This window comes from Oratosquilla oratoria, chromosome 24, assembly GCF_046742065.1.
Source record: "Oratosquilla oratoria isolate Oo_2021 chromosome 24, ASM4674206v1, whole genome shotgun sequence".
NCBI classification, from domain to species: Eukaryota; Metazoa; Arthropoda; class Malacostraca; order Stomatopoda; family Squillidae; genus Oratosquilla; species Oratosquilla oratoria.
The window spans coordinates 58155272-58176917 of NC_134800.1; the positions used below are offsets into that span (position 1 = coordinate 58155272).

The 21646-nt window shown below is 36.0% G+C and overlaps 1 protein-coding gene across 3 annotated transcripts in view; it reads left to right on the forward strand.

Moving 5' to 3' along the window:
• Positions 1-232: 232 nt before the first annotated feature.
• Fancm (FA complementation group M) overlaps positions 233-21646 on the forward strand; it is a 90588-nt gene continuing 69174 nt past the window's right edge. The window contains exons 1-4 of one of the 3 annotated variants that reach the window (XM_076208196.1): positions 233-973; positions 6888-7144; positions 7309-7476; positions 7616-7878. In XM_076208196.1, coding sequence (XP_076064311.1) covers positions 828-973; positions 6888-7144; positions 7309-7476; positions 7616-7878 — 834 coding nt within the window. In that variant the 5' untranslated portion in view covers positions 233-827. The remainder of the gene's footprint in view (positions 974-6887; positions 7145-7308; positions 7477-7615; positions 7879-21646) is intronic. The other 2 variants (XM_076208195.1, XM_076208197.1) reach the window with 2 other exon arrangements.

Below are 21646 nucleotides of genomic sequence, written 5' to 3' on the forward strand. Positions count from 1 at the left end.
TAGATCTAGGATTTTTGGCACGTGTTGGTTCCCTCGCTAATTGATCTAAGAAAAAGTTCGTGTTTTAGCTCGTATTCCTCTCCAAGTAATCATTCGCGATTGTAACCAGTTCGGAACCCTCCCTTAATATAGTAAAAACGCCCAGGGTCGTTGCATAATTTAAAATAATATACATAAAAGTGGTACATGTGAACGAGACCGAAATATCCAGTCTCGAAAAATATTTGAGGCCAATACAGAAGAAAACGTTCGGGACGAACACGTCCTACTTGTGTGAGAGTGGAAAACAAAATACCAATATAGATACACCATCTGAAGGAATTATTTAGTTTTCTTTGGAATCTTCTCTCTCTCTCTTTTTTTTTTGTAATTACATAGTAACTTTTCATTGTCTTGGCTTGCTCTTTGCTCGTCCATATACTTTGCTCAGTGCATTAGCACGTAGTCACATCGTCTGTTTACATACAACATCAATACAGGTTTGTTTCGCAGCGGTGATTGGTGTAAGTTTGCAGAAATTTTACCGAGAATTAAAACACAAGATCTTCGGTGGAATGAAAATTGATAGTGTTAAACAAACATCCTATAGTTCATTTGTTGGACTACTGAATACTTAAACAAATAGTCTTGGTTTATCAGACAGCGAATTAGAAAATATATCAAGGTCGTTCGGATGTGCAGTGCAATCAAGTAACCAATCAGGATTCGACGATCTACCTAACATTAGCAGAATGTAAAGTTGGAAGTAAAAACTTTTAAGCGCTGAAAGATAAGGTCTAGTTATTATATGTGCATTACGACATGTCGAACACGTTACAAGAGCCAGTATGGATAAAGAAAAACAGATAACGCTCTTTAGTTCGTGGACACATCAGAAAAAATCTGATGATGACTCTAGTTATGCCCAACCTATGAAAGATCAGATGTGGGGAGATGATGAGATTCTCGCCCAAGTCCTGGAACAAAGTCTCAGGTAAGAAAACCTATGACACAGATTACATCTCTAGTTTTGATTGTATTAAGGATGCATTTGAAGTTCCAGAGCCATTAGAAATCTGTGCGTTCAACCAGTAAACAAGGAAGGTACGTCTTGAATTCTGGCGTCGTTTTATTTTCATTGACATGGTATCCTTATTTTTTTGGGAGATTATTTTTTTTTAATATAACTTACAACTTGGATCATCAGTTTTTTTCGTTGATGATTAGTTTATTTTCTTAATTTGTCATTATCTGGACTGACCTTTTAGTTTAGCTAGGAAAACAAGTGTCCCTTATTACTTATACATTTGTCCAGCGCGACTTCGTTACTTACAAAATCTGTTTTAGCAACTTTTTTGTTTATTTATTTCAGCCAAGAAAATTGCATATTACATTGATACATTATAATTTACAAAATTAATAATTAATTTTCTATTGCTATATTGCGTCCAGGTGCAAAACTGAACATTTACCAGAATGGGATTTAAAGCAATCAAACAATCTTTTGCCCCCAGTCTTTCCTTGCAGAAGACCTACAGCCTTCAGATAATTGGCAGTAGCTACTGGGTGGGACCATAAATCACTCAGGTGTTGTATTATCTGATACCATTAAATATTGTGTTGTCAAGTCTAGGTATTGTTAGTGTGGGGCATTGTAGCATAAAGTGTTCTCTGATTCGCCACAGTCTTGGGTCACACATTGGATTCGTGATTAGCAGTTAATACCTTCTCAGATAAGAATATAGAATTTGTATATGCTGTGACTTTACATACACACAAACCCAACTCCTTTCCCACCCAAGGTGGAGTGCTGGTTCACAATCAAGTGATGCTAAAAAAAATTCAGCCCAGGGTGGAACTCAAACTTGGCTCACCAAACTGGTGGTTGAGGACAGTACCACTGCATTGATGAGTGTGTGTTCTCTATGTGGGTTTCCCAGGTCCATAGCTGTTCAGGAAGAGTCCACAAAAGTGTGTGTTCTCTGGTGGGTTTCCCAGGTCCATGGCTGTTCAGGAGGGGTACACGAAAGCCAGACACTGCAGATGTACCGGTCACAAGAAATGAGGTCAGGAAGAGAAAGGATATATGTGTAAGGGCTAGGAAGTGCATCATACCAGCTAGAATAAGAAATAAATAAAATTGGTATATTGTAATGAAGTGGGGAATGTTAACAAAAATCATAAAGAAGTTCATCAAGATAGAGTGAGAGCTATTTTAAATGATGCCATAAGTGACAGATACCACTTGATCAAGTAAGGAATTCCAAATGGATACACATCTCATGTTGAAGAATCTTTTTTTTGTAACATAAGTTGGTGCCTTTTATAAGCAATTTTAGATTGGTATCCTGTAATTCCAGAGTAGACAGGACATGGGAAAGGCATATCTGAGTAAATAAGTGAGTGACTATGAAAGGTCTTCCAATAGTTAATAAGATCATGCCCAAGTAACCAACTCTTAACTGAGAACAGTGCCCTTAGCCTCACTGAATAGCACATATTTTCAAGGCCTTCCTCAATCACCTCTGCCATGGTCCACAGCCATGTTGATTCACATCATTCAAGATGGTCGACCCACCCTGTTCACTGTGGCAAGCAACATTATTGGTGTAAGCAGTGAACCTTGTGAAACTCCACTGGTCACTGCTCTCTATCCTGTAATTTTATCCTTTACTACTGACCTCATTTACCTTCCCTTCAAAAAATCATTCATTCATTGGAATAGTTTGCTTCTTAGTCTTCCAGTGTGTTCCAATTTCCACAAAAGTAACTTGTTAGGTACTCTATCAAGCCTTTTTCCAAATTGAGGAACACCAAGTACCAAAAAGAATATAAAGAATCCAGAGAGCAGCCACAAAAATGGCACCTGCACTTGCAAACTTGTCATATGAGGAGAGATTGGCTAAACTGAAGCAAAGAAGAGAGAGGTGACATACTGATCATCTACAGAATCATGAAGGGCACATAAATACTCGAAAGAGAGGACTTGTTAAACTGGGACAAGAGAAGCACAAGAGAACATGGAAAGAAAATAAAAAAACATAGCTACAGAAGAGATCTGAAGAAAAACAGTTTTCCACATAGAGTGCTGGACAATGAAATAGGGTGCGCAAAAACCATTCATGAGTTTAAGAGCAAACTAGACACTGCAAGATATAAAGGCGGAACACCACGAACGTAGCTCTCCTTCCCACAAAATACAACTAGGTAAATACACAGTCCACCCAACCTTTCCTCTTGCAGACATCAATCACATTTGAGTAAAAACTTAAAAGGTTTGACACACATGACCTTTCAGATCAAAAACCAAACTGACTGTCTGTCAGAATGTTCATCTCTTCAAGATATTTGATCCATTGATGTTTCACAATGATTTCACACAATTTCACTAATATGGTGGTCAATGATACCATCAAATAATTTAGTGAATTGGTACCACATTTGCCCTTATCCAGACATATGGAACCACTCCTTTTAATGAAGATGCAGTAAGACTCAATCTTGTCTGTCAGTTTTTATCCACATTCTTTAAATGTCCTATTTGAGATCCCATCAGTTCCTGAAGTTTTTCTCACATTCAGTGATTCCAAAAAGTTGAGCACTTCCTTCACTTCTATATTTATTTCTTCAAGCTCATTTGTATGTTTATGTATTTATATACATACCTTTATTTATATTTGTATACCTTTACATATATATATATGTGTATATATATATATATATAATATATGTATATATATATATGTATATATATATGTATATATATATATGTATATGTATATATATGTATATATATATATATATATGTATATGTATATATATATATATATATGTATATATATATATGTATATGTATATATATATATATATATATGTATAAAGACGCTCCTTAACTTATGTTTTAGTTACGTTCCGAACGGCCGAACGTAAGTTGAAAATGAACGTAAGCTGTTACTGTACCATACATCCGTAAATTCTATTACCGTATCTTATAAAACACCCCTAAATCATTAATTATACACGTAACATTGTAAAATGATAACATTAATTTCAAATAAATTTAAACAACATAAATTGAGATGGTGGAGGAGGGGGGGGGGATGAGGCAAGGCACGTTTGTGCCATGTAAACAATGGACGCAGCGTCATGAGTAAGTATCGTTTGAACTACGGAGAGCACGGTACACTAAATTTTTTTTTTTTTTTACAGTCAGTTCAAACGTAAAATCGAAATAACGTAAAATGAATTAACGTAAGTAGAGGAGCGTCTGTATATATATATGTATATATATGTATATATATATATGTATATATATATATGTATATATATATGTATATATATATATGTGTATATATATATATGTATATATATATATGTATATATATATGTATATATATATATATATGTATATATATGTATATATATATATATTTATGTATATAGATATATATATATATATGCATATATATATATATATATATTATATATATATAAATATATATATATATATATATATATGAATGTATATATATGTATATATATATATATATATGAATATATATATATATATATATATATATATATATATATATGAATATATATATATATATGAATATATATGTATGTAGTATATATATATATATATTCATATATATGTATATATATATATATATATTCATATATATGTATATAATATATATATATATATGAATATATATATATATGTATATATGTATATATATATATATATGAATATATATATATATGTATATATGTATATATATATATATATGTATACATATATATAAATATATATGTATGTATGTATATATATATATGTATATATATTTTTATGTATGTATATACATATATATATATATATATATGTATATGTATATATATATATATATAAATGTATATATATATATATATATATATATATATATATATATATATATATATATATATATATATAATGCAGCTATTAAGATGATGAGAGCAGGTGAGGCACCAGGGTTGGATGGATGCCATGCAGAATGTCTGAAAAAAAAAAGGAGGTACAGTTATGATGGACTGGCTAGTGAGGTTATTTAATATTTGTTTAAGAGAGGGTAGAGTGCCGGAGGACTGGAGGAGCCTGTATAGTTCCACTTTACAAGGGAAAGGGGGACAAGTGTGAGTGTAGTAGTTTCAGAGGGATTAGCTTGTTAAGTGTAGTTGGGAAGGCTTATGGGAGGGTCTTGATTGAGGGGATTAGGAGAGGAACAGAGGGAGTAATTGGCGAGGAACAGTGTGGATTTAGGACAGGTAGAGGTTGCGTAGATCAGATTTTTGTGGTAAGACATATGTGAGAAAGCTATAGGAAAAGGCAAAGATGTTTTTTGGGCTTTTATGGATTTGGAAAAGGCTTATGACAGGTTAGACAGGAAGGTATTGTGGGAGGTTGTGCAGATATACAGGATAGGAAGAAAGCTTCTAGGATCTGTCAAGAGTTTTTATGTGAGTAGTAGAGCATGTGTCAGGATTAGAAATGGATAGAGTGAGTGGTTCGAGGTAAAGGTGGGACTTCATCAGGGATGTGTTATGTCGCCCTCGGTGTTCAACTTATACATGGATGGGGTGGTGCGAGAGGTAAATGCAAGGGTGGTGGGTCAGGGATTGGAGATGTTTAAAGAAAATGGAGAAAAGTGGGAGGTGAGCCAGCTGCTGTTTGCGGATGATACTGTGCTTGTAGCAGGATCGGAGGAGAGATTGAGGAAGTTGGTGACAGAGTTTGAGAGTGTGAAAGAAGAAAGTTGAAGATAAATGTGGGTAAAAGCAAGGTGATGAGATGTACAAGGGGTGAAAGTGGCAGCAGACTGGAAGTGAGAATTAAGGGAGAGCGACTGGAGGAAGTGGATAGTTTTAGATACTTGGGTGCAAATGTGGCAGGAAAGGGTGGAGTGGAGGTGGAGGTAGAATGTATATTGAGAGAAGCGAGTAAATGCCTTGGTGGACTAAAGTCTCATGAGGAATAGACATTTGGGAATGGAGGCTAAGAGGAGATGGAGTGATTGTGCCAACAGCACTGTATGGGGCAGAAACATGGAACATAAGAGAGGAAGAGAGGAGTTTGAATGTGTTTGAGATGAGGTGCAGAAGTATGATGGGGGTTACTAGGCTAGATAGAGTGAGAAATGAGGAGGTGAGGAGGAGAACAGGGGTGGTAAGGGAGTTGGGAGATAGTGTGGATGAAAGAGTATTGGGATGGTTTGGACACATGGAAAGAATGAGTGAAGAAAGACTAGTAAAAGAGGTATGGAAAGCAGATGTGGAGGGAGTGAACACGAGGGGGCGACCTAGGATGAGGTGGATGGATGGGGTGAAAGAGGCTTTGGGGACGAGGGGAATGTCTGTTCAGGAATGACAGGAGAGGACAAAAGACAGGGGTGAATGGAGAATGGTTGTATATGGATGATGGTGTGATGCATGAGGTGGAATGGGTGGGAGAATGGGAGGTAAGGTATGTGTGAGAAAAATTTGACACAGACCAAAGGGATTTCCCCCTGTCTTCTCCTTTTCTTCATGGGGTGATGGAGAGGGAGAGTCGCCGATTTAATGAAGCAGCCTTGCTGTGGATGTGCTGTGTCTTGCGACACTGCTTCTGACCCAGGGCAGTGGACAAGATGCAGGGATGACCCATTATCCAGGAGGTGCCAAGAAATGAGGGAGGGTGGAAGGGAGTGAAGTATTAGGGATGGAATAGGTGAGAATGGTTTTTATGACTTTGTTTTTTGGCTACCTCCCTTGTAAGGGGGAAAAAGCCCTTGGTATATGTATGTATTGATGAAGCTGGAAAACAGTTTTGGCTCATCTCTGCATTTATCTCTTAAGAATTCATTCAAATATTTTATGTCATTTGTTGATAGGGAATATCAAAGCACTCAGAACTCAAGTCATGGAGAAGGACCCTCTCATCACAGGAATACTACTGATACAGAGGAAGAATATGGTATTGAGAGCACTCCAGTGTTGCCTCCTTGTCATCCACTGGAAACCTTGCCTGGTTTTGATCTAGATGCAGGACGAACATGGATCTACCCAGTGAACTATCCAGTTCGCCAGTATCAATATGACATTGTACATAAGTCTTTATTTCTAAATACACTCGTTGCCCTACCCACAGGTAAGAAATTGGTAACAACAGAATGGCAGTGAATTTTTTGTAACAAGTGCTTTAAAGTAATTTATAAGGCAAAAATGGAATTACTGCTAAGTATAGATATGAATATATTTGCATTACCAAAAACTATTATATTGTTGTCATTCTTCCCTGTTTTTATTTTTCAGGTCTTGGGAAAACCTTTATAGCTGCAGTTCTTATGTACAATTTTTATCGATGGTATCCACAGGGCAAAGTAATATTTATGGCTCCAACCAAGCCTCTTGTGACACAACAAGTGGAGGCATGCTATAATGTGATGGGCATTCCTCAAGCAGACACTGCAGAAATGACAGGTGCATATTGCATCATTAGTGGCATTAAGTGCATTCAACACATTTTTCTCTTAAGACTGAAAGATATATACTATACACTTTATGTCCACTTGTGTTCATGTATTCTAATTAATTCATTTGTTTATTTTATTTTTCCAAGGAACAATGAATCCAACCAATAGAATAGGTGCATGGAAGGCAAAAAGGATGTTTTTCTTAACCCCACAAGTTTTGACCAATGATCTAAACCGCGGAGCATGTCCGACAGCAAATGTGTGTTGTATTGTACTAGATGAAGCACACCGAGCACAAGGCAACCACGCATATTGTCAAGTGGTACGGGAATTGAGTGGCTATGGTGCCAAGTTTCGAATCTTGGCATTGTCTGCTACACCAGGAACAGACATAAAGTCAGTGCAGCAGGTGAGATGTGGGGGTTGGAAATATAGCTAAAGAAAGCCTCTCTCTTTCTCTCTCTTTCTCTCTGGGTGTCAGGCCATCCAGGGTGTCATGGATCTTGACAGTTGGCGTTGTTATTCATTAGTTTTAACAATGTGGTGTGGGACCTTGTGATCTTCTTTAAGTGTATGGGTAGGTCAAGGTGGGGATGCTCACAGCTCTAGTTTGCTAAGTGATCTAGTGAAAGTGATGGTAGGCCATGAAATGTTACCAATGGTAGGTGAGAGTGTAGGAAGGTGAGCTGGCAGTTGGCAGACCTGGCAGGCAAGTGGCAGCAGGAGTTGATCTAGCAGGCTGATCTGGTAGGCAAGTGGCAGCAGTCAAGTGTTGGCAGTCAATCTGGCAGGAAGTTAGCAGTAGTTGATCTGGCAGGAAGTTAGCAGTAGTTGATCTGGCAGGCAAGTGTCAGCAGTTGACAGAGCTGGCAGGCAGCAGCAGCAGTCAAGCTGATGGTAGTTGAGTGGTTAGCAGTCAGCAGAGCTGGGGATCAGGGTCCCTCACATTGGGCGCCAATGTCAGGATTTGGCTCGGACTAGTTGTGAGAAGGGGGGATGGGAGAGACGGCGAGGGAGGTGACAACTGTGCATTTCCAGTCATGTTCCAAGGTGATCTGCTTGCTGGGCAGGGGGGAGGAGAGAAGGCTTGCAGATGATGTTTCAAGGTGACCCAAGTCTTTGGTGATTCCATCCAGCTTATATACCTGGGTCAAGTCATGACCCATCCTCTTAATCGGTGCGAGGGCAAAGTATCGATGCCTGGGAAGCCTGATGCAATACATTCTCAGGCCACTGATCTAACCAGGGTGGAATGTATAGCAGGTACTGCACTTGTGTTCCTCAGAGAAAAGTTGTCTGTCCCGATGCAGCTGGCCAAGGCATAGGTGTTCCCATGGGACATTGTGGAAGCTGACAGGGTCCCTTCCCAGGCTGGTGACCTAGCAAAAATGGAATGAAAATGGAGCCGGGTACTGCATGTGTGTTTCCTCGAAGAAGTGCATGTGTGACCCATGCGGCCATGTGATGCAAGTGATTCTCCTGGGACATTGTGCAGATTAAGGGGTTGTGAGAGGGGGGGTGAGGACTAATGCCTCACACCACCAATAAGGAATCAACCTGATGACACACACACTGATTGCCCCAGATGCAGTCACTGCATAGAGGACATAGAATACCTTATCCTGCAGTGTCCTGCAGCACTCACTCTTTCCGGACAGTAACATAAAATCTCTCCACTGTGTTATCAGCTGAACAGTGGCCATTACCAGGTTCCAGGGGGCTACGGGCAAGAGAGAACTGGATATTGGATTGATGGAATGATATTTTAATTTTCTGCTTCTTCACAAGAACCTTCCCATTTATTATCCCATATGCATGCTTATGTCTTTGTGGATATATTATAATCATGAAGAACCCACAGTCAGAATAAAAGGGAACTTAGAAGTTTCCTTTTATTCTGACTGTGGGTTCTTCGTGATATTAATTTACAAATGTGCCACCACATTTTGTCCAAGTGATGGTGGATATATATATATATATATATATATATATATCTATATATATATCTATATTTATATATATAGAGATATATATATATATTTGTATATGTATATGTATATGTATATATATATATATATATATATATATATATATATATATATATATATATGTGTGTGTATTTACCTAGTTGTATTTACCTAGTTGTATTTTACGGGAAGGGGAGCTATGCTCGTGGGGTCCTGTCTTCATATCTCATTTTATCAACTATTTTTAAATTCATGTATTGTTTTTGCACACACCACTTTCTCATCTAACTTGTTCCAACTGTCTATTACTCTGTGAGGAAAGCTGTTCTTTTTCAAATCTCTTCTATAGCTGTCTTTTTTTATTTTCTTTCCGTGTCTAGTATTTCTGTCATCCCATTTTATCAGATTCTCTCTGTCAGTAATTTCTATGCCTTTCATGATTCTGTAAATAGCTATCAAATCTCCTCTCTCTCTTCTTTGCTCTAGTGTCTGTAGTTCAAGTTTTGCTAGTCTCTCTTCATATGATAGTTTTGAGAGTGTTGGTGCCAATTTTGTAATTGCTCTTTGTATTCTTTCAAGTTTTTTTATACATTTTTTTGTACTTGGTGACCATATCGTTGCTGCATATTCCAATCTTGGTCTTATCAGGGTGATTAGGATTTTCTTCACCATTTCTTCATCCAGGTATGTAAATGCAACTTTGATTGTTCTTATTAGATTATAAGTTTCTCCAAAAATCTTATTTATATGTTTCTCAGGTGACATATTATTCATAACAATGACTCCCAGGTCCTTCTCATTTTCTACTTTTTTTATTCCTTCTTCTCCCAATTTATATGCTCCTGTTATTCTGTTTTTGCTTTTTCCAAATTCCATTATACTACACTTTTTTGTATTGAACTCCATCTCCCATTTCCTACTCCATTCTTGTACCTTATTTAGATCTCTCTGTAGTGATTCACAATCTTCTTCAGTTTTCACTCTTTTCAGTAGTTTTGCATCATCTGCAAAGAAGCTCATATAGCTTTCTATTCCTTCATCCATATCATTAATATATATAGCAAACATTATTGGGGCCAGAACTGTTCCCTGCGGAACACCGCTTATTACTTCATCCCATTTTGAGTGTTGGTTTCTTATCACTACTCTCATTTTTCTTTCTTGCAAAAAGTCCTCCATCCAATTTAGTAGTTTGCCCTGTATTCCTCCTTCAGTTTCTAATTTCTTAAGCAACTTCTTATGTGGTACTTTGTCATAAGCTTTCTTTAGATCTAAAAATGCACAGTCCGCCCATCCATCTCTTTCTTGTATTATATCTATTAGCCTTGAATAGAAACATATTAAATTGGTGACGCATGATCGTCCTTGTCTGAATCCAAATTGCCTTGGATTTAACACTGTGTTTTTTTCTAAATATTTTACCCATCTACTTTTGATAATTCTTTCACAAATTTTTGCTATTGTACTTGTTAGAGAGACTGGTCTATAGTTGGTAGGTTCTTCTTTATTTCCTCCTTTGTATATAGGTACTATATTTGCTTTTTTCCAATCTTCTGGAACTTTTCCTTCTTTCAAGGAACTATTTAGTATGCTATGTATTTTGTCTGCCAGTTCATTCCTGCATTCTTTTAGTATCCAGTTTGCTATTTCATCTGGTCCATGCGATTTTCTGACATCAAGATTATTCAAGTGTGTTAATATTTCATTCTTTGTTACTTCTATTTCTTCCATAGGGGGGACTTTCTCTTTCCATTCATTCTCTTCAGGTTGTATGTTCTCCCTTGTAAACACTGATTTAAAATGTTTGTTCATAATTTCCGCCATTTCCATTTCCTCAGTGTATTCAACTCCCTCCTGTCTTAATTTCTCCAAGTCTTGTTTGTTTTTCAGTTTATTGTTTACAAATCTGTAGAATAGTTTTGGTTGATCTTTACACTTTTCTATGATATCTTTTTCATATTTTCTCTTTTCTTCTCTGCACATTTGTACATATTCATTTCTATAGCAGGTATATATTTTCCATTTTTCAGGTCTTCTGTTTTTTTTCCATCTGGTCCAGGCTTTGTCTCTTTTGTCTTTTAACTCCCTACAGCTTTTGTTGTACCAGCATTTTACATATTCTTTTTCTTGTTTTTGTCTTGGGACATACTTTTCCACTCCTTTTTTATAAATTTTTGTCAAAATATTCCATTTCTCTTCTACTGTTGTTTCTTCTTTGTATATTTCTTCCCAGTTTTCCTTTTGAAAGAATTCTCTTATTTTATCAAAGTTTGTTTTTTCATACATCATTCTTCCTTTTCTGTATTGTTCATTTCTTTTCATATATTTTTCTTCATTAAGTTCCAGTTCAATCAATATGTGGTCACTTTTACTTATTGGTGTTTTATATTCAATTTTGTCCACTATTCTAGGTTCGGATGTAATTACTAGGTCTAGTTTCGATGGCTCTTCTTCATTTCTATACTTAGTGTTCTCCTGTATCCATTGTGTCATTGTATGGTCAGTAACCATCTTGAGTAGAGCGTTTCCCCATGAGCCGTCTCCACCCTTTACTGTCATTTCTTCCCAGCAGATTTTTTTGCAATTAAAGTCGCCCATCATAACTATTTTTCCTCCCTCTTCCATTATCTTGTTTAATGTTATCTTTGTGTCCTCTAACATACTTTTATGTTCACTCTCTTCCCATGAGGCTGTTTTTGGGGGCACATAATTTATCACAAACTTTCTGTTCTTCTTATCTCTGTCTTCTACTTCCATCATTATCATCTCTACTGTATTCTTTCCATATGTGACACCTTTCACGTTTATATCCTTCTTAGTCAGGAACATAACTCCACCCCCTTCCTTTTTCACTCAGTTTCTAATCCAATAATTATATGCATCATGTCCTACACTGTTGGGTGGTAGTGGACCTTTTAATTTTGTTTCTACAATTCCCATTATGTCTGGTTCTTTCTCTTTCAAATAATCATTCAGTTCATTCAATCCTGTTATTAATCCATCTATATTTGTGTAAGACACTCTTAGTTTTCTGCCACTTCCATTGTGTTCTCTGTTTCCCTTTTGTTTTTCTCTTGTATGTCGACTTTCTTTAGTTTCATATTCACTGCTCTCCAATAGAATCTCTCTTTTTCTGACTCCGTTCTTATCTCGTTTTTTTCCTTTGCTTCAAGTCTTTTCTGTTTTTCTTCCTCTCTTTCCTCTTTATTCATTTTCCTCTTTATCCATACCTTTTTATATTGTTCATTTGTTGCTAGTTTCCCTGTTTTGGATAAGATATTCTCAGCCGTAGTTTGTGACCTGAATTTAATCTTGATTGGTCTGGTCTTGTCTGTACTATATTTCCCTAGCCTGAATTTCTCTTCGATTTGTTTCATTATTTCTGGTTCATCTTCCTGAACTAATTCTAGTAAATTTCTTACTTTTCATTTTCCTCTTTGATTCTTGTGGTTCTATCTGGGTTATGTTTCTCTTCCATTCCTAATATAATTATACATTTCTTTTTGTCTGCTAAGTCTCTTACTATATTCTCCTTCTGTCTCATCACTTTAATAACTGAGTTTTCAGTTTGTTCATTCATTTGCTGTCTGATTATGTCAGTGAATGCAACCTTGCTATTTTCATGAATTTTTTTCCAACCCTCCTTGTTCTCCTTATTATTCTCCTTTAAGACTTTATTCTCATCTTTTACTTCTTTTAACTGTTTTTTTAATTCTTCAATTTCCTTAGTTAAGTTTTTGTTCGCCTTCTCTAGTTCTTCCAATTTTTCAACTCTTCGTATAATACTGTCAAAATGACCGAACCTACGCTCCAAGTCCTCGATCATCTTATCGACCTTCTCTTCTAGTCTTGTCAGTCGGGGGTGGGGTTTGTGTCCCCCCCACCCTCTTTAAATCCCTGGAAAATATTCTCATCACTTTCTACTGTATTGCTCTTATCTATACTTCTAATCTTTACATTTTTATTAGACATTTCATCGTCATCAGAAGGGCTTTTGTTTACCTTTCGCCTGTCTGCCTGGGCCAAGTCTACTCCTTCCTCATTTCCTTCCATTTCCCTCAGTAATCCCTCCCCCTTTCCTCTTTCCCTAATTTCCTACTACACGAGCAATTTCCCCCCACCCTATAAATACAATAGGCACTTCTCTTTGCGTTGGGATCCACAAACTTCAATTCTCTTCAGAACGTCTTCTAAGCCGTCCATTCGTAGAAGTGTGTGTATTTACCTAGTTGTATTTTACGGGAAGGGGAGCTATGCTCGTGGGGTCCCGTCTTCATATCTCATTTTATCTAAACTATTTTTAAATTCATGTATTGTTTTTGCACACACCACTTTCTCATCTAACTTGTTCCAACTGTCTATTGCTCTGTGAGGAAAGCTGTTCTTTTTAAAATCTCTTCTATAGCTGTCTTTTTTTATTTTCTTTCCGTGTCCTCTTGTATTTCTGTCATCCCATTTTATCAGATTCTCTCTATCAGTAATTTCTATGCCTTTCATGATTCTGTAAATAGCTATCAAATCTCCTCTCTCTCTTCTTTGCTCTAGTGTCTGTAGTTTAAGTTTTTGTAGTCTCTCTTCATATGATAGTTTTGAGAGTGTTGGTGCCAGTTTTGTAATTGCTCTTTGTATTCTTTCAAGTTTTTTTATACATTTTTTTGTACTTGGTGACCATATCGTTGCTGCATATTCCAATCTTGGTCTTATCAGGGTGATTAGGATTTTCCTCACCATTTCTTCATCCAGGTATGTAAATGCCACTTTGATTGTTCTTATTAAATTATAAGTTTCTCCAAAAATCTTATTTATATGTTTCTCAGGTGACATATTATTCATAACAATGACTCCCAGGTCCTTCTCATTTTCTACTTTTTTTATTCCTTCTTTTCCCAAATTATATGATCCTGTTATTCTGTTTTTGCTTTTTCCAAATTCCATTATACTACACTTTTTTGTATTGAACTCCATCTCCCACTTCCTACTCCATTCTTGTACTTTATTTAGATCTCTCTGTAGTGATTCACAATCTTCTTCAGTTTTCACTCTTTTCAGTAATTTTGCATCATCTGCAAAGAAGCTCATATAGCTTTCAATTCCTTCATCCATATCATTAATATATATAGCAAACATTATTGGGGCCAGAACTGTTCCCTGCGGGACACCGCTTATTACTTCATTCCATTTTGAGTGCTGATCTCTTATCACTACTCTCATTTTTCTTTCTTGCAAAAAGTCTTCCATCCAATTTAGCAATTTACCTTGTATTCCTCCTTCATATTCTAATTTCTTAAGCAACTTCTTATGTGGTACTTTGTCAAAAGCTTTTTTTAGGTCTAGAAATGCACAATCAGCCCATCCATCTCTTTCTTGTATTATATCTATTAGCCTTGAATAGAAACATATTAAATTGGTGACGCATGATCGTCCTTGTCTGAATCCAAATTGCCTTGGATTTAGTACGTTGTTTTTTTCCAAGTATTTTACCCATCTACTTTTGATAATTCTTTCACATATTTTTGCTATTGTACTTGTTAGAGAGACTGGTCTATAGTTGGTAGGTTCTTCTTTATTTCCTCCTTTATATATAGGTACTATATTTGCTTTTTTCCAATCTTCTGGAACTTTTCCTTCTTTTAAGGAACTGCTTATTATGCTATGTATTTTGTCTGCCAGTTCATTCCTGCATTCTTTCAGAATCCAGTTTGCTATTTCATCTGGCCCATGCGATTTTCTGACATCAAAATTACCCAAGTGTGTCAATATTTCATTCTTTGTTACTTCTATTTCTTCCATAGGGGGGACTTTTTCCTTCCACTCAATCTCTTCAGGTTGTATATTTTCCCTTGTAAACACTGATTTAAAATGTTTGTTCATAATTTCTGCCATTTCCATTTCCTCAGTGTATTCAACTCCTCCTTGTCTTAATTTCTCTAAGTCTTGTTTGTTTTTCAGTTTATTGTTTACAAATCTGTAGAATAGTTTTGGTTGATCTTTACACTTTTCTATAACATCTTTTTCATATTTTCTTTTTTCCTCTCTGCACTTTTGTACATATTCATTTCTATAACCAGTATATATTTTCCATTTTTCAGGTCTTCTGTCTTTTTTCCATCTGTTCCAGGCTTTGTCTCTTTTGTCCTTTAACTCCCTACAACTTTTGTTGTACCAGCATTTTACATATTCTTTTTCTTGTTTTTGTCTTGGGACATACTTTTCCACTCCTTTTTTGTAAATTTTTGTCAAAATATTCCATTTCTCTTCCACTGTTGTTTCTTCTTTGTATATTTCTTCCCAGTTTTCTTGTTGGAAGAATTCTCTTATTTTATCAAAGTTTGTTTTTTCATACATCATTCTTCCTTTTCTATATTGTTCATTTCTTTTCATATATTTTTCTTCATTAAGTTCCAGTTCAATCAATATGTGGTCACTTTTACCTATTGGTGTTTTATATTCAATCTTGTCCACTATTCTAGGTTCAGATGTAATTATTAAGTCTAGCCTCGATGGTTCTTCTTCATTTCTATACCTAGTGTTCTCTTGTATCCATTGTGTCATTGAATGGTCAGTAATCATCTCAAGTAGAGCATTTCCCCATGAGTCATCACCACTCTTTACTGTCATTTCTTCCCAGCAGATTTCTTTGCAATTAAAGTCGCCCATCATAACTATTCTTCCTCCGTCTTCCATTATTTTAGTTAATGCTATCTTTGTGTCCTCTAACATACTTTTATGTTCACTCTCCTCCCATGAGGCTGTTTTCGGAGGCACATAATTGATCACAAATTTTCTGCTCTTCTTATCTTGGTCTTCCACTTCTATCATAATCATCTCTACTGTATTCTTTCCATATATGACACCTTTCACGTTTATATCCTTCTTAGTCAGGAACATAACTCCACCCCCTTGTTTTTTCTCTCTGTTTCTAATCCAATAATTGTATGTATCATGTCCTACACTGTTGGGTGGTAGTGGGCCTTTTAATTTTGTTTCTACAATTCCCATTATGTCCGGTTCTTTTTCTTTCAAATAATCATTCAGTTCATTCAATCCTGTTATCAATCCATCTATATTTGTGTAAGACACTCTTAGTTTTCTGCCACTTCCATTGTGTTCTCTGTTTCCCTTATGTTTTTCTTTAGTATGTCGAACTGCTTTATTTTCATGTTCACTACTCTCCAATAGAATCTCTCTTTCTCTGACTCCGTTCTTTCCTCGTTTTTTGCCTTAGCTTCAATTCTTTTCTGCTTTTCTGCCTCTCTTTCCTCCTTATTCATTTCTCTTTTTATCCATACCTTTTTATATTGATCATTTGTTGCTAGTTTCCCTGTCTTGGATAGAATTTTCTCTGCTGTTGTTTGTGACCTGAATTTAATCTTAATTGGTCTGGTCTTATCTGTACTATATTTTCCGAGTCTGAATTTTTCCTCAATTTCCTTTATAATTTCTGGTTCATCTTCCTGGACTAATTTTAATAAACTGCTTACTCTTTCATTTTCCTCCTTGATTCTTGCAGTTCTATCTGGGTTATGTTTCTCTTCCATTCCTAATATAATTATACATTTCTTTTTGTCAGCTAATTCTCTTACTATATTCTCCTTCTGTCTCATCACTTTAATAACTGAGTCTTCATTATGTTCTTTCAATTGCTGTTTGACTATGTCAGTGAATGAAACCTTATTCCCTTCTTGAGTTATTCTCCAATTTTTAGCTTCTGTAGCTAGTTTCTCTCTGTTTTCATTACTATTCTTCTTCAATTTCTCATTCTCCTCCTTTACATTTCCTAACTGTCTTTTTAGGTCCTCTATTTCTTCAGTTAAGTTTCTGTTAGCCTTCTCTAGTTGTTCCAACCTTTCAATTCTTTGAAAAATGGAGTCTACGTTACCTAACTTACGCTCCAAGTCCTCGATCACCTTATCAACTCTCTCCTCTAGTCTTATCAGTCGGGGGGGGGGGGTTGTGTCCCCCCCACCCTCTTTAAATCCCTGGAACATATTCTAGTCACTTTCTTCTGTATTGCTCCTCTCTATACTTCTAATCTTTACATTTTTATTAGACATTTGATCCTCGCTAAGTCTTTTGTTTACCTTCCGCTTGTCTGGCTGGTCAAAGTCTACTCCCTCCTCATTTCCTTCCATTTCCCTCAGTAATCCCTCCCCTTTTCCTCTTTCCCTACGTTCCCACTACTCCACGAGCAATTTCCCCCCCACCCTGCAAAAACACTAGGCACTTCTCTTTGCGTTGGGATCCACAGACTTCACTTTTCTTCAGAACGTCTTCTAAGCCGTCCATTCGTTGAAGTGTGTGTGTGTGTGTATGTGTACATTTTACACACACTGAATGATCCCCAGTGTACAGATTTTTATCTTTTCAACCACATTTTCACTTTAATTCCTCATGGAATTAAAGTGAACATTAATGTGGTTGAAAAAATTAAGATATATTACACACACACACACACACACACACTTCAGCGAATGGACGGCTTGGATGACGTTCTGAAGAAAACTGAAGTCTGTGGATCCCAACGCAAAGAGAAGTGCCTAGTGTTTTTACAGGGTGGGGGGGAAATTGCTCGTGGAGTAGTGGGAAAGTAGGGAAAGAGGAAAAGGGGAGGGATTACTGAGGGAAATGGAAGGAAATGAGGAGGGAGTAGACTTGGCCCAGCCAGACAAGCGAAAGGTAAACAAAAGACTTAGCGATGATGAAATGTCTAATAAAAATGTAAAGATTAGAAGTATAGAGAGGAGCAATACAGTAGAAAGTGACGAGAATATGTTCCAGGGATTTAAAGAGGGTGGGGGGGACACAACCCCCCCCCCCCGACTGATAAGACTAGAGGAGAGAGTTGATAAGGTGATCGAGGACTTGGAAAGTAGGTTAGGTAATGTTGACTCCATTTTCCAGAGAATTGAAAGGTTGGAACAACTAGAGAAGGCAAACAGAAACTTAACTGATGAAATAGAGGACCTAAAAAGACAGTTGAGAAATGTAAAGGAGGAGAATGAGAAATTGAAGAAGAATAGTAATGAAAACAGAGAGACAATAGCTAAAGAAGCTAAAAATTGGATAACAACCCAAGAAGGGAATAAGGTTTCATTCACTGACATAGTCAAACAGCAATTGAAAGAACATAATGAAGACTCAGTTATTAAAGTGATGAGACAGAAGGAGAATATAGTAAGAGAATTAGCTGACAAAAAGAAATGTATAATTATATTAGGAATGGAAGAGAAACATAACCCAGATAGAACCGCAAGAATCAAGGAGGAAAATGAAAGAGTAAGCAGTTTATTAAAATTAGTCCAGGAAGATGAACCAGAAATTATAAAGGAAATTGAGGAAAAATTAAGACTCGGAAAATATAGTACAGATAAGACCAGACCAATTAAGATTAAATTCAGGTCACAAACAACGGCAGAGAAAATTCTATCCAAAACAGGGAAACTAGCAACAAATGATCAATATAAAAAGGTATGGATAAAAAGAGAAATGAATAAGGAGGAAAGAGAGGCAGAAAAGCAGAAATGACTTGAAGCTAAGGCAAAAAACGAGGAAAGAACGGAGTCAGAGAAAGAGAGATTCTATTGGAGAGTAGTGAACATGAAAATAAAGCAGTTCGACATACAAAAGAAAAACATAAGGGAAACAGAGAACACAATAGAAGTGGCAGAAAACTAAGAGCATCTTACACAAATATAGATGGATTGATAACAGGATTGAATGAACTGAATGATTATTTGAAAGAAAAAGAACCGGACATAATGGGAATCGTAGAAACAAAATTAAAAGGCCCACTACCACCCAACAGTGTAGGACATGATGCATACAATTATTGGATTAGAAACAGAGAGAAAAAGCAAGGGGGTGGAGTTATGTTCCTGACTAAGAAGGATATAAACGTGAAAGGTGTCATATATGGAAAGAATACAGTAGAGATGATTATGATAGAAGTGGAAGACCGAGATAAGAAGAGCAGAAAATTTGTGATCAATTATGTGCCTCCGAAAACAGCCTCATGGGAGGAGAGTGAACATAAAAGTATGTTAGAGGACACAAAGATAGCATTAACTAAAATAATGGAAGACGGAGGAAGAATAGTTATGATGGGCGACTTTAATTGCAAAGAAATCTGCTGGGAAGAAATGACAGTAAAGAGTGGTGATGACTCATGGGGAAATGCTCTACTTGAGATGATTACTGATCATTCAATGACACAATGGATACAAGAGAACACTAGGTATAGAAATGAAGAAGAACCATCGAGACTAGACTTAATAATTACATCTGAACCTAGAATAGTGGACAAGATTGAATATAAAACACCAATAGGTAAAAGTGACCACATATTGATTGAACTGGAACTTAATGAAGAAAAATATATGAAAAGAAATGAACAATATAGAAGAGGAAGAATGATGTATGAAAAAACAAACTTTGATAAAATAAGAGAATTCTTCCAACAAGAAAACTGGGAAGAAATATACAAAGAAGAAACATCAGTGGAAGAGAAATGGAATATTTTGACAAAAATTTACAAAAAAGGAGTGGAAAAGTATGTCCCAAGACAAAAACAAGAAAAAGAATATGTAAAATGCTGGTACAACAAAAGTTGTAGGGAGTTAAAAGACAAAAGAGACAAAGCCTGGACCAGATGGAAAAAAGACAGAAGACCTGAAAAATGGAAAATATATACTGGTTATAGAAATGAATATGTACAAAAGTGCAGAGAGGAAAAAAGAAAATATGAAAAAGATGTTATAGAAAAGTGTAAAGATCAACCAAAACTATTCTACAGATTTGTAAACAATAAACTGAAAAACAAACAAGACTTGGAGAAATTAAGACAAAGAGGAGTTGAATACACTGAGGAAATGGAAATGGCAGAAATTATGAACAAACATTTTAAATCAGTGTTTACAAGGGAAAATATACAACCTGAAGAGATTGAGTGGAAAGAAAAAGTCCCCCCCCCCCATGGAAGAAATAGAAGTAACAAAGAATGAAATATTGACACACTTGGGTAATTTTGATGTCAGAAAATCGCATGGGCCAGATGAAATAGCAAACTGGATTCTGAAAGAATGCAGGAATGAACTGGCAGACAAAATACCTAGCATAATAAGCAGTTCCTTAAAAGAAGGAAAAGTTCCAGAAGATTGGAAAAAAGCAAATATAGTACCTATATATAAAGGAGGAAATAAAGAAGAACCTACCAACTATAGACCAGTCTCTCTAACAAGTACAATAGCAAAAATTTGTGAAAAAAACAACGTACTAAATCCAAGGCAATTTGGATTCAGACAAGGACGATCATGCGTCACCAATTTAATATGTTTCTATTCAAGGCTAATAGATATAATACAAGAAAGAGATGGATGGGCTGATTGTGCATTTCTAGACCTAAAAAAAGCTTTTGACAAAGTACCACATAAGAAGTTGCTTAAGAAATTAGAAACTGAAGGAGGAATACAAGGTAAATTGCTAAATTGGATGGAAGACTTTTTGCAAGAAAGAAAAATGAGAGTAGTGATAAGAGACCAGCACTCAAAATGGAATGAAGTAATAAGCGGTGTCCCGCAGGGAACAGTTCTGGCCCCAATAATGTTTGCTATATATATTAATGATATGGATGAAGGAATTGAAAGCTATATGAGCTTCTTTGCAGATGATGCAAAACTACTGAAAAGAGTGAAAACTGAAGAAGATTGTGAATCACTACAGAGAGATCTAAATAAAGTACAAGAATGGAGTAGGAAGTGGGAGATGGAGTTCAATACAAAAAAGTGTAGTATAATGGAATTTGGAAAAAGCAAAAACAGAATAACAGGATCATATAATTTGGGAGAAGAAGGAATAAAAAAAGTAGAAAATGAGAAGGACCTGGGAGTCATTGTTATGAATAATATGTCACCTGAGAAACATATAAATAAGATTTTTGGAGAAACTTATAATTTAATAAGAACAATCAAAGTGGCATTTACATACCTGGATGAAGAAATGGTGAGGAAAATCCTAATCACCCTGATAAGACCAAGATTGGAATATGCAGCAACGATATGGTCACCAAGTACAAAAAAATGTATAAAAAAACTTGAAAGAATACAAAGAGCAATTACAAAATTGGCACCAACACTCTCAAAACTATCATATGAAGAGAGACTACAAAAACTTGAACTACAGACACTAGAGCAAAGAAGAGAGAGAGGAGATTTG